This window comes from Spea bombifrons, chromosome 11 (genome assembly GCF_027358695.1).
Source record: "Spea bombifrons isolate aSpeBom1 chromosome 11, aSpeBom1.2.pri, whole genome shotgun sequence".
In the NCBI taxonomy this organism is placed as follows: domain Eukaryota; kingdom Metazoa; phylum Chordata; class Amphibia; order Anura; family Pelobatidae; genus Spea; species Spea bombifrons.
The window spans coordinates 33859052-33872966 of record NC_071097.1 but is presented as its reverse complement, the minus strand read 5'-3'; the positions used below and the strand labels follow the sequence as shown (position 1 = coordinate 33872966).

At 47.9% G+C, this 13915-nt stretch overlaps 1 protein-coding gene across 2 annotated transcripts; it reads left to right on the top strand.

Moving 5' to 3' along the window:
* The first annotated feature begins 3522 nt into the window (after window positions 1–3522).
* FOXJ2 (forkhead box J2) lies at window positions 3523–10983 on the top strand. Of its 2 annotated transcripts, XM_053450385.1 has the most exons (12): window positions 3524–3890; window positions 3978–4054; window positions 5377–5692; window positions 5948–6022; window positions 6210–6290; window positions 7431–7562; window positions 8039–8183; window positions 8446–8643; window positions 8728–8829; window positions 9383–9601; window positions 9771–9884; window positions 9986–10983. In XM_053450385.1, exons 3-12 carry the CDS (start codon window positions 5384–5386, stop codon window positions 10090–10092), a joined length of 1482 nt encoding a protein of 493 aa, XP_053306360.1. In that variant the 5' UTR covers window positions 3524–3890; window positions 3978–4054; window positions 5377–5383; the 3' UTR covers window positions 10093–10983. The 2 variants fall into 2 exon arrangements, with proteins under 2 accessions (XP_053306361.1, XP_053306360.1); XM_053450386.1 differs by having other exon boundaries at window positions 3523–4054; window positions 9774–9884.
* Window positions 10984–13915: the final 2932 nt, after the last annotated feature.

The following is a 13915-nucleotide window of genomic DNA, read 5'->3' as shown; positions in this document are numbered from 1 at the left end:
TGGGATTGTTTGTTTTTTTTAGATCCCCCCCATTCTTCGGATAGAATCTGTGTCACAGGCGTTTAAGGGGTTAATAGTCGTAGAGTCTATGGCTTTAATGGTGCCAACCATGTTTATTGAATGGATGTAGGAGATGATTACAGAGGCCAAACATCAGTAGTTTTGCCCTCCTGCTCTTGTGCATTGGGTAGCAACTTCTTCCTTCTGCCTTTTGTCTCGCTTCCCGACCCTGTAACCCTCGCTCCACACACTCCCCATCTCTCGGCATTTCATCTAGAAATATATTCCACGCCGCAGGCCTCCTAACTGCCCCATTCCATGAAAATACCAAAAATGCATAAATGCTAAATTTAACTTTCATAAAATGTCAAAGGCTGTGCAGCATTAATTAAAGTCCTACGAGTAAGAAGGGGGAGCCTGAATATAGTGACACTGAGCTCTAAAGGCCCCTAGGTAATCACCCCGGGATTGAACTGTATGTAGGAAGCGTATACAGGTGCAGCCTATTCTTTTTGGGGTGGCTCTGCCTCACCTCTTAACAATGAGCCCAACAAATAAGGTATATCGGAACATGATAGGGTGACCACAGAAGCCATTTTTTCCATGGTAGTCCTGCATTTCACATGTTGCTGATGGACACATGTAAAGTGCTGCCCCCTGCAGCATGTGGGATGTATAACAGTAATTCATTGTTTTGTGTGAGGTTATACATCCCACATACTGCAGGGGGCAGCACTTTTTACACGCGCAGCTCAGCAGAATGTAAAATGTATGTATATTCTGGAAAAATGGCCTAGAACAGAAAATCAGGGGTCTGATCTATCACCCCCCAAAAAATGATGGCTCCCTCGTCAATGCATTTATATGAAAAGAATAAAAAGCAGGGGTTTACGGCTTCAAAGTGAATTTGTCAGGTTTTCCATATACTAAATCTTAAAATTCTGTATTGGAAACCCACCTAAGCGTATAGCATAGGAGCTCAGGATTATTCCTCCCCATTGACTTCTCTCTCTTCCATTGTTGAGTTGCTGGTTGTTGATGATTGATTAAGGCGGCCTTTTTAAAGGTGGGGAGGAGAAGGGAGAGAACTTCGGGACAGTATTATTATTATTATTTATTGTTTTATATAGCCCCATCAAATTCCGTAGCGCTGCACAATGGGTAGACAGGGCACAACAAGTAGTATGTAACATAACAATTTGATTTACAGAAACAACAGGTGAGGAGGGCCCTGACCCAACGAGCTTACAATCTAGAGTAAATTAGATAATACTGGCTCTGCCACAGGCTGCCACCTAAGTAATACAAAAAGCTTTAGGTAGATTTAATAAATGAATTCAGTTATTGCTGCAAATATGTCTTTTACGGGAACTAGGATGATAAATAGCACTGGTTATAGCAGGCGGGTTTGCGCAGCCACACACAGCATGGGTGATTATTCTGTGGCTGCAGCGTTTACCATCAATGTGATAAAAATAAGATATTCTCCTGCAGATCCATAGTGGCTAAAAATATCCGCTGTAAAAATCTAATGCATATTAATAATATATCCACCCATTTGCTACATGTATTGCATCAGCTGCGTATCGTCAGTGCAGTGCTACATTATGTCCAGCAGGTGTCAGTATAGGGAAAAATCAGTCCTGCCCATAACAAAGATGGCAGGTCAGTGTTAAAGCTACCTAGCAGGCTAGGGGCTTTGATTGCCAGTGTTGTGCGCATTACACTAGGGATTTTGTCTCATTCCCTTGTGGTCCTTCGGAGACGGGTAATGCCGAAACCTCCTTGAAGTTTGTTCACCGAAGTGGAAATTTCCGGAAGAGTTGAATATTTCAGTTCCATACCTCCAAAATTCTGCTGTAGAGCTTAGGAGAGAGTGTCAATCAAACTGGCAGCACTACTGTGCATGCGCAGTATGCTTTCTCGATGGGGCAGCTTGGCAAAATCAGTACTGTCCCACGGAGAAAGTGGGACAGTCGGCAAGAATGCTATTCTACCAGTATGTTATGGTTTGATATCCTTGCTTGAATGCAGGTGACTAAATTAAGTGAAACTTTAAATAATGACAAGTCAAGGTTTGCTTCAGGCTGGGTATTAGAGCCGTTTGTGTAACACATCTTGCGAGTCGCTACATAGAATCTTCATGACGGGCTATTAAAGGGTTAATATTCCAAGAGTCTCTTTTAAAAAGTTTCCAAGCAAGTCTTTGAATGTATGCGATCTGTTATTATTCATTAAAATAATCCACTGTATATAGCGTTACTTTACCTACAGTAAGGCTGCATACGGAGATCAATGAGTTACCGTGAAAGGTTCCTTGAGACAATAATGAATAATATTACGGGGCATCCGAGTCACAAACAGCCAATAATACGGTAAGTTCTCCAAAATATTGCCCATTACACAAAAACATAAAGAATCCCGTCGAGGTTCACTCCATAGTGGCTGCAGATTCGCTGTAACACCACTAGGTGGCACTAAAACCTTATTTTCATGCCTTAGATGCCTTCAGAAGGCCAGTTTGCCCATATTACTATTATTACTATTATTATTTTGTATTATTATTATTTATTATTAATATTATTATTTATTATTATTTTGTATCATTATTATTATTTATTGTCTTATATAGCGCCATCATATTCCGCAGCGCTGTACAATATTTACCCCGCAGGCTGTGAAATCTTAACCCAAATATTACACAACATAAAAAACATAGAAATTGTGGTGATATTGGCTTTAATTTATATAATTAACCATTTGCATCCTCGACCCCCGATGAGGATATTTGAGATTTTTTGGACAAATGTGGTTTAATCTAGAAGCCTGTCGCAAGGTGTAGAAGGGGGGGGTGATGTGTTTTGTAGGGCCACGGGTCCCCAAGCATCTTCTTCTGGTGCCACATTACCCAGAGATAAGTAACCCCTTCCTTACCTTCATGGCAAAGGAGGGCTGGGTCTTCGAGGTTCCTTCTTCTTCAAGCGGGAGAAGGAGCCAAACACCAAACCCTCCCCCCAAAAAAACAATTCAGGGACCCTTCGTACAGAGCTGTGGCGTATGATGGCGCTATATAATAAAAAAAATAATAATATAATTAACATCATCTTTTATTTATATAGCACCAGCAATCCCCACAGCGCTTCTTGCAGTCCCTACATTCAAAAGGGTCTGACAAAACTAGAACCGACAGAACAAGACAAGTGGGCTTGGCTCACAAGCTTACAATCTAGGGGACATAAAGTGTTTATATATGAGCATTAGCTCCATGAGGAGAGACGGGTGGAAACGAATAAGAGACAAGCTTAGTGAGACAGACAGTCAGTGACAGAGACCGTCAGGGTTAGTGGGGAGACACAGACAGTTGGGGAGAGACAGACAGAGTTAGTGGTGGAGAGAGACAGACAGAGTTAGTGGTGGAGAGACAGTCAGTCAGTTGGGGAGAGACAGTCTGCGCTCAGTTAATATCAGCCAGCCCTCCTCCCCTTTCTTTTACCTGTCCCTCCCTTTCTGTCTGCCTTTCTCCTCCCTCTCTCTCTCTCTATCCCTCCCATTCTGTCTTTACCTCTCTCTCATTCCCTCTTCCTAACCCTCTCTCCCCTCATCTTCTCTTTCTCTCATCTCTTCCTCCTTTTTCACATTCCTCTCCTCTTTTACCTCTCCCTTCCATCCCTCCTTCTTACTTATCCCTTCCCTCCCTCTCTCTGTCTCTCCCTCCCTTTCATTCTCTTCCTCCTTCTCTTTCTGTCCCTTTTTGTACTTTCCCTCCCCTCCAGCACTCGTCCCCTCCCTTTCTCTCTCTCTCCATCCCTCTCTCTGCCCTCCTTCTTTCTCTCCCCCCTCCCCGTGTCTGGGCTGCTGCTCTCCTCCCATTCAGACTTCTGTCCCGGAAGGTAACCCAGCCCTGCAGGAAGTAGAAGGGGCTCCTCCTCTATCTGTCTGTGCCCCCCTCCATCTGACAATTCTCTCCCCCTCCCCAGCCGAGGGCCACTGACAGGGGGTGACCCCCAGAAGAGAGGAGGCGCGGAGCGTGAGAGACACCAGGCGGGGAGCCAGGGTGAGGAGGGGACGTCAAAAAAGGGGGGGAGGAAAAAGTGACAGCTCCAGACAGACAGATGTTCAAACAGGCAGATCCTGACAGACTGACGTACATGTCAATACAGACAGCAGCACGCATAGTGACAGCCGGGCACGGAGACAGCCGGTATAAGGAGACAGGCGATATAAAGAGACAGGAGGTATAAAGAGACAGGCAGTATAAAGAGACAGCCGGGCACAGAGACAGGCGGTATAAAGAGACAGCCCGGCACAGACTGACACACGCAGAGACGCCTACGAGCAAACGTGCACACGGAAAAACTGACGGGTACATGGAGAGACAGGCTTGCTGCGGTCTCGTATGGGCATGGGATAACAGCCACACATGCAAAAACGTGACTTTAGACGGACATCCCGGTGAACACGCGTGTTTTACTTGGCCGCGTTATGTCGTCTGTGCCGTGTACAGCGAGGACGAGAGTTTCTTAACACGTCGGGCAGTAACGGGCTGTCATACGAGAGAGACGCACAGATACATAGAGACAGACACATGGATGTCTAAGGACAGACAGAAACGTATATACAGCCAAACCGAGACTTCACATTTATTTATATAGCGCCAGCAGGCTCCGTAGCGCTGTACACATAAAACAGAGAGGCAGACATCTGGCTGCGTGAATATAGACACCTGGACACAGAAAGACAGACACGCGTGTGATGGCGTGTACTGCCGTGTGATAATATTGTAACCTGTTGTGCTCGGACTACACAGAAAGCTGTGACTCTCTGGTCGGAGCCGGACGCGGCCCCTGGGGGTCGATGGCCACGGCTTCCAAAATCCTCACTGGATAAACCGTCCGGGCTTCCTATCTGTACAAAATGTGAGGTCATATTCTCAAACCGGGGGTCCGAGACTCTGACCTCTGAGGTTAGATCTAACATAAGGAAACTTTACTTTACTAGGAGGGTAGTAGATAAGTGGAACAGCCTCCCAGCAGAAGTGGTGGAGGGTAATACAGTGAGGGTATTAAACATGCATGGGATAGACATACAGCTCCTGAATCTAAGACGAGACCAACGACTGATTAAGGTTACAGCAGGAGAAACGGGCTACTAGACGGGGGCCGGATGGGGCCAATCTGCCGGCAGATTCTATGTTTCTGCATTCACTTGCACTCATACACTGTTACCTTCACACTCCGTGACTCACATTCCCAACGCAAAACATCGCGATTCCCACTCACACAGAAACCCCACTCACACCGTGAGTCTGGGACGGCCACTCAAAGCGTCTCTCACGGCAAACATAAGGGCTGATTGGCTCAATATTTTATCTTTTAGTCTCAAGATGGCATCGGACTTGGGCAGCAGCCTGACCTCCATAGACTGGCTCCCACAGCTCACCATCCAGGCTGCCATGAAGGGGACGCAGGGCAGCGGCGGACGTAAAGGTCCAGGGTCCCCCACCGATCCCAACGCCATGCTGACAAAGGAGGAGGCAGCGGCCCACCGCGACGGAAAGCCCCCTTACAGTTACGCCAACCTCATCCAGTACGCCATCAACTCGGCACCTGCCAAGCGCATGACTCTCAGCGAGATATACCGCTGGATCTGCGATAACTTCCCCTATTACCGCAACGCTGGCGTCGGCTGGAAGGTGAGGAAAAAATGTGGGGCATCACGGGGGCAAAAGAGACAGCCGGGGTAGGATTATGGGCTCTTTTAGAGAAGTCATCATGCCGCGGTTGGTACCAGTGGTGGAGAAGGACAATAATCCTTGCGGTGGGGTCAACATGATGTCCGGTGGAAACATGAGGGGATATACGATCGGGAATGAGTTCTTCTGCCGAGCCGCCATCTTGCTTCTGAGAGGTCATACTGATACTTTATTATTTTCTTTTTTTCTCCCCAGAATTCCATTCGCCACAATCTGTCTCTAAACAAATGTTTCAGGAAAGTTCCTCGTCCAAGAGATGACCCGGGAAAGGTGAGGGGGGCTTCAGTACAATCCAATTTAAATATGGGGTGTTGCGGACCCGGAGCCCCCTGTCAGGAATGGTGGGCTTCTGACGAGCCCCGCTCACGAGTTTACATTCATAAAAGGAACGATATGGGTAATTGAGACAAAATCAGGTGGAAAACACGGAATAACGACAGATATATTTGTTTCCCAGGGCTCTTACTGGATGATTGACAGCTGCCCAAAAGAAGATATAAACCTGCCCCGACGGAAGAGACAACACCCTGACGATGAGGTAACCAGCTCCGGTGCTGTTGGTTCCCTTGTGGAGGGGGCTGCTCTTTTGGGTGGGATCAGACAGATACGTCGATGGAGCTCTTTCCTCTGTCATGGCACACGAGAGCTAAGACTCGAGATGCCCCCGAGGTGGGGGACGCGCTGTAGGACGGGTTATGAAGCAGCTGTCCATTCTTGGTTGAGCTTCTCAAGTTTGTTTTACCTTCACCCTTCCTTCCTTGGCCGCATGGCGATAATTAGAAGTAACGCGTAGATTAGCGTAGGACAAGGGTGTCCAACCTGCGACCCTCCAGCTGCTGCAGGACTACATCACCCATAATGCTCTTTCAGCTAAGGGGCTGGCTGAGGAGTATGGGAGATGTAGTCCTGCAGCAGCTGGAGGCCCGTGGGTGGGACGCATCTGGCGTAGGGGCTCCCAAAAATCACCCTCAAGAAACGCTGAGCATCCTCACCGGGTTTAGTAGATAATCTGTGGGAATCGTCCGTGGATTAAGATTATTTGATGAGGATATTCCTTGGTTTTTGATCCGGTTCTTCGACCTTTCATCGTGGCCGGGTTCCAATTACCTGAATATCAACGTTCTAGAACTATAATCGCCCTTATTGTAAAAGTTTTCTGAAAAATATTGTTTATTTCTGATACGACCCAGAAGTTTTATGGATTAAATCGGGTTTTTGGTGGTGACGTGCACCCCGAGCGGTATTTCTGATGGGGCCAGAGGGCACTTCACCGGATATTAAAACCAGAAGAGTTTCTGGGACCTGGGGGGGTCCATCATTGTTAGAATTTGTCATGAACAGTACTTTTTTTGGAAAGAAAAGATTAAGTAGTTTCTTTTGTTAAGAGGAACTGTAGCTGTGAGCCGATAGTTAAGAAGATCTGTATTAATCCTCTTGGTTAAGGCGATCTATTGGATTTATCCTTAGGGGATCTGCCGCGGTAATCGTTGGTTGTGGGAGGTCTTGTTAAGAGGATCTATAGGAATCCTTCCTTGCTGATGATCAGATTTAGGAATAATTCCTTGGTTGGGATGATGGGTGGGAGTTATCTCTTTTGTTGACATGATGAATGGGAGTCATCCCTGGGTCACATGATCCGAGACAATCACCCCGTTGGTAATTTATATTTTTTTGGCAGCTCTCCCAGGATTCCACTGAGCAGGATGTCAATAAAAGCCCCGCCAGTGCAACCAGCGAAGTGTCTTTACCCCCGGAAGCCGTCCAAGGACATCACATGGAGAATAACTCCCCGCTCCCCAGCTACAGCCAGGTGAGTGGGGGGGGATCTTCGGAGTGCGGGGCTTCTGTGGGTTTGGAACACAAACTGACATTTTTTAGAGTCTTTTCCACTTAAAATGATAATTTTCTTAATTAGAGCGATCCCTCTTGGGAACATCACTCTTTGGGGAGCCCCCATAGAAATTCTGATTTTTTTTGAGTGCCACAACTGATTCCCCCCCCCCCATCATGCATGGCTTGGTTTTTTTTTATTATTGGTATAAAATGAATTTTTATGGTGGTCCCAGAAGAGACGGAAACTTATTAATATGTATTTTTTTTTACCATTAATAGACAATTAATTGCTCTTATTTTTTTATTATTAGTATTAATAAAAATATGAATTGCGATTGTGCCTATTTTAGCATTTTGCTCTCGAGCTGTGTTTAATAACCGGTATTATCTGTTATTATCTTGCGTGTGAGATGAATGTCAGCTCCGCGTGTGACGTCTCGTATCTCCCCGCAGGCTGCCCCGACTCACATGCAGTCAGATTCCAGGGCCCCGTCCTACAACAACAACGACTGCTACAAATTCTCCTTCTCCGAGAACAGCAGCCCGGACCTGAGCTCGTCTTTCCGCAGCCTGTACTACTCTCTGTTGGGCAAACAGGGTGAGAGGGGGCAAAAGGGGTGATTACTGGTCTCTGTAGGGGCAAAAGGGGTGATCACTGGTCTCTGTAGGGGCAAACAGGGTGATCACTGGTCTCTGTAGGGGCAAACAGGGTGATCACTGGTCTCTATAGGGGCAAACAGGGTGAGAGGGAGGATCAGGGGCAATTACTGCTTTCTGATGGAAAAAAATTTGAGAGAGGGCAATAAACAATATACTCCTCTGTAGCTTCCCGGATCTGAATCCTCACCCTTTATTTTTAGGGCAATCACCTTTACCTCCGGAGGTGCAAACATCCAGCTGCTGTATGTACCAGCAGAACACGGGGGGGAACTCTTCTGTGCACCCCCACAGCGTCCCCAACATCAGCAGCCCCCCACCTCAACACCATCAAACCCAGCACCCGTCTTATCTCCCTCAGCAGCAGATGCCCCGGCCGCCAGTGCCTGGGATGTCCCTTGGTAAGTGTGCTCCATTCTGCCCTACGTGCGTAGCTACTTGACCCGGGTACTTGACCGCGGAGCTTACGTTCGCTTCCTCTCCAGGGCTCCCCAGCGACTGGTGCTCAAACATTGACTCCTTAAAGGAAAGCTTCAAGATAGTGAGCAGTCTGGATTGGTCCAGCGTGGATCTGTCCCAGTTCTCAGGTGAGTGACGGTAGGAGATGATAGGGGGGGTATTTGTTGCAACGCTAAGTGACATCATTATATTCATCATTGTTCTGTTAATAATCGAGGGTTTGGGAGAATAAAGGCGAGAAGGTTATTAAAGACGTTCCGGAGGTATATCAGTGATGTAGATATAGACTGGGTTTCGGGGTACAGGAGGGTAACCATGCGTTGGATTGAGACGCACACCAGGGTTGACCCTACTTAAAGCAATGGGGTGCGACTTATCATTTGGCTTAAAAAAATAAAATAAAATAGAATTCACTATTTAGTGAATAATACCACCCAGGGTGCAACTGGGATTTTTTTTGGGGGGGGAAATCTGCAAAAAGCGGAACGGGGCAGGGAGAGAATTAAAACTCTAGTAAAACATGTAAAAAGATCGAGTTTAGGTTTTTGTACAACATTATTTATAAAGGGAAGATGAGGGGTGGGAAATGGGGGGAAGGGTATGAATGAAATAGATGGGCAGATAAATGAAAGTGGGGGGTTCTAGAGCGTGTGACCGCAGAACGTTTACCTCTGTCTCCAGACCTCATGGAAAGTCTACGTCAGGCAGAGCTGAAGAACTGGAGTCTGGATCAGCATCACATCGCCAGCCTGTGCGACTCCCTGAGCCATCTGCTAAACCAGACCGGGCTCCTGCCGCCAACGCACGGGCAACCCTCTCAGTGCCAGGCACAGTGCCTGCCCCCCACCACCAGCAGTGCCTGCGCGCTCCGGGGCGGGAAGCCCGGCCATAGCATGGCAGGTGAGAACGGGGGGTAAAAACGCGCAGAGAGGTGGGGGACTTCAGGGCAGATGCCGGAAGGGGGAGAAATAAAGGGCAATAAGCAAACGTCAGGTCTAAAGGAGTATTTAAGAGGCAGGTTCTTCTTAAAACCACACATATTCTGAATAGTTTCTTATTTTCCCACCAGCAGTAAACTCCTACGGGCAAAATCAGCATCCCCCTGCCTCCTGTGGTCACACTTTCACCGCACCCCCTGGTTACCCCATCCAGACCCAGGCACCCCCCACCTACAGCCAGCAAGGTAAGGCACCCCCTGCGGTCGGTGTACGTCATGCCGGTAATGATGATTGAGTGTATACTCAGGTGGGTTACAGACCCGTTAACTGACGCTTCTCTCCGCAGGACGCCACTCACAACGTGCTTTGTACCCCCCGCCTCGTCCCTCGCTACGCTACCCCCACAGCAGCGACGACATTCAAGATGACTTTGACTGGGACTCCATCGCTTAAAAGACTCGCCAGCCCACCCCGTGGGGCATTACAGAGACTGGAGTGAGTGCCGCACTCCGCTACGTGTGTGTGTATGTGTGTATATAGATATACATATATACATGTATATAATCGTATATCTCCGCCCGACAATCAGGGGCACAGTATCCCCTCTCGCTAAGCAGGAGGGGACCATAAGAAAAAGCCCCGTTTCACCCGATATTGCCCCCCCCCGATGCCATAAAGAGAGGGAGTCGAAATAACGACGATGCCTTTCTGTCTGCCTGCCCCGGCGTGGGGGGAGATCTCCCAGCGCCGCGGCTTCTGGTGTAACTGAAGGAAAGATGGAGCGGCCCGAATTATTTATACGGCACATGCGTACGTCACGACAGAAACTGTTATTAACATGCACAAGACTCCGCTCCGGAAATATCCACCGACTGGCGAATCCTCGCCGCCATCTTGGATTTGTAGCCTCCATGTTTTGTCACCATTGAGGAACGCCGCCCGACAACCTTTTGCCGACCTGTGAGTCCAGTATGAAAAGAATTAAGCGATGCATGGTGCAGGGTTGGGGGCATCCGCGCAGCCCCTCTTAACTGTTTCAGCGCTGGAATGCTTTAGAGGAAAGAAGAGGAGGGATTGAAGATACGTATCCAGAAAAACCAAGACGCTCGGACTTTTGTGAAATCACAGACATTTTTTTCCATTTCAAGGACAGAACTTGTTTTCCTGCTTTAAACAAAGTGTACTAATCAAACCACCTGTGCACAAGCATTGGGATCTTATAAAAGAAAAAAATATATGGTGTACCGCTGCTTCTGAGGCCTGGCTTTGGGAAATGTCATCTGTCCTGTTATTGTCATCATCATCATCTGTGTCACGCTGGTCTGAATACAATTATTGTTCAAATGGCTGCCATTTCTGCTAAGGGCCGTCCGCAGTGGGTGTTCTGTTAATAGCCCTAAACTCTTAAGGAGGGTGGTTTGTTATCTTAATTATACATCTTCTGGATATTCAGTGAACTCAATCGCACTCCTATACGTTACAAGATGCTAAACAACGCTGTACTGGTTATAGAGCTCTGTGTGGGTCGGTCAGGGTTTGTACTGGTTATAGAGCTCTGTATGGGTCGGGTCCGGCATTGTACTGGTTATAGAGCTCTGTATGGGTCGGTCAGGGTTTGTACTGGTTATAGAGCTCTGTGTGGGTCGGTCAGGGTTTGTACTGGTTATAGAGCTCTGTGCGGGTCGGTCAGGGTTTGTACTGGTTATAGAGCTCTGTATGGGTCGGGTCCGGCATTGTACTGGTTATAGAGCTCTGTATGGGTCGGGTCCGGCATTGTACTGGTTATAGAGCTCTGTATGGGTCGGGTCCGGCATTGTACTGGTTATAGAGCTCTGTATGCGTCGGTCAGGGATTATACTGGTTATAGAGCTCTGTATGGGTCGGTCAGGGTTTGTACTGGTTATAGAGCTCTGTGCGGGTCGGTCAGGGTTTGTACTGGTTATAGAGCTCTGTATGGGTCGGGTCCGGCATTGTACTGGTTATAGAGCTCTGTATGGGTCGGTCAGGGTTTGTACTGGTTATAGAGCTCTGTACGGGTCGGTCAGGGTTTGTACTGGTTATAGAGCTCTGTATGGGTCGAGTCCGGCATTGTACTGGTTATAGAGCTCTGTATGGGTCGAGTCCGGCATTGTACTGGTTATAGAGCTCTGTATGGGTCGGTCAGGGTTTGTACTGGTTATAGAGCTCTGTGTGGGTCGGCCAGGGTTTGTACTGGTTATAGAGCTCTGTGCGGGTCGGTCAGGGTTTGTACTGGTTATAGAGCTCTGTGCGGGTCGGTCAGGGTTTGTACTGGTTATAGAGCTCTGTATGGGTCGGGTCCGGCATTGTACTGGTTATAGAGCTCTGTATGGGTCGGTCAGGGTTTGTACTGGTTATAGAGCTCTGTACGGGTCGGTCAGGGTTTGTACTGGTTATAGAGCTCTGTATGGGTCGAGTCCGGCATTGTACTGGTTATAGAGCTCTGTATGGGTCGAGTCCGGCATTGTACTGGTTATAGAGCTCTGTATGGGTCGGTCAGGGTTTGTACTGGTTATAGAGCTCTGTGTGGGTCGGCCAGGGTTTGTACTGGTTATAGAGCTCTGTGCGGGTCGGTCAGGGTTTGTACTGGTTATAGAGCTCTGTATGGGTCGGGTCCGGCATTGTACTGGTTATAGAGCTCTGTATGGGTCGGGTCCGGCATTGTACTGGTTATAGAGCTCTGTATGCGTCGGTCAGGGATTATACTGGTTATAGAGCTCTGTATGGGTCGGGTCCGGCATTGTACTGGTTATAGAGCTCTGTATGCGTCGGTCAGGGATTATACTGGTTATAGAGCTCTGTATGGGTCGGTCAGGGTTTGTACTGGTTATAGAGCTCTGTGCGGGTCGGTCAGGGTTTGTACTGGTTATAGAGCTCTGTATGGGTCGGGTCCGGCATTGTACTGGTTATAGAGCTCTGTATGGGTCGGTCAGGGATTGTACTGGTTATAGAGCTCTGTATGCGTCGGTCAGGGATTATACTGGTTATAGAGCTCTGTATGGGTCGGTCAGGGTTTGTACTGGTTATAGAGCTCTGTATGGGTCGGTCAGGGATTGTACTGGTTATAGAGCTCTGTATGGGTCGGTCAGGGATTGTACTGGTTATAGAGCTCTGTATGCGTCGGTCAGGGATTATACTGGTTATAGAGCTCTGTATGGGTCGGTCAGGGTTTGTACTGGTTATAGAGCTCTGTATGGGTCGGTCAGGGTTTGTACTGGTTATAGAGCTCTGTATGGGTCGGTCAGGGTTTGTACTGGTTACTGAGCCCTGTACGGGTCGGGTCAGAGGCCATACTGATTTATAGAGCCCTGAATTACTCAATTTGCGGCCTATACCCCATTTTTTATAGCGCTAACTAACGTGCTATGGGTGGCTGCTGCCTAATGCCAGTCAGTGAGCTGTGATTGTTAGAGCGGTGGTGGGTGATGCCGCAGAGTGCATGCCAGTTGGCGTAAGACCTGAGTGCGCTGTGCCAGTCGGTGTTGGGAGCTAATTGCACAGTGCCAGTCAGCACTGGGTATGAGCTGAGTTCATGGTGCCAGTCAGTGCTGGGTATAAGCACACAGTGCCAGTCTGCGCCCAGAGAAAGCTAATTGCACAGCACCAGTCGGTGCCGGGTGAGAGTTGAGGGCACCAATTATTGCCAGGTAAGAGCTAAGTTGACTGCCAGTCAGTGGGGGACAAGGCTGAGCGCATGGTGCCAGTCAGTGCCAGGGGAGGACTGAGGTGCCAGTGGTGGGTAAGAGCTGGGTGTACAGGGTCAGTCAGTGTTTACCAGGCACATGATGACAGCCTGCGCATGGTGTGAACACAAGCTGATCTCTCCTGTTTACAGATACTCCATGTGTTTCTCGTATTTTCTATATCAATGTTACACAAACGTATTCAGTTTAATACATGCTGCCTTAAATCTCTCGCCTGTCTGTGATTTACCCGTTCATAAAAACGCGTCCAAAAGCCACGGCGCCTTTTAATAACTAAATACAGCATTAGGAACATAATTCCCAGCAGCCGCATTTATAATTCCTCGAGAAATGACAAAAAAGAAGGGAAAGAGGCAAAAAACTTTTATAAAAAATATTTTATAAGTATACAAACCTTTATATGCAGACAATCGTGCCTGTATTGCGTTAACTTCATTATGGAGCTATGTACATAATACTGTTAAAAAAAATATAAAAGATTTAAGAACCAGGATGAAGTAAAACACTAAACCCACAGATCAGCCGGCAGGGAAATGCCCCCACTGCCCTGCGCG

Coding starts and splice junctions, on each gene's coding strand:
- FOXJ2 (XM_053450385.1), top strand. CDS start 5,384: ATGGCATCGGACTTGGGCAGCAGCCTGACCTCCATAGACTGGCTCCCA. Junction 5,693..5,947: donor ACGCTGGCGTCGGCTGGAAG/GTGAGGAAAAAA, acceptor TTTTCTCCCCAG/AATTCCATTCGCCACAATCT. Junction 8,830..9,382: donor GGATCTGTCCCAGTTCTCAG/GTGAGTGACGGT, acceptor CTCTGTCTCCAG/ACCTCATGGAAAGTCTACGT.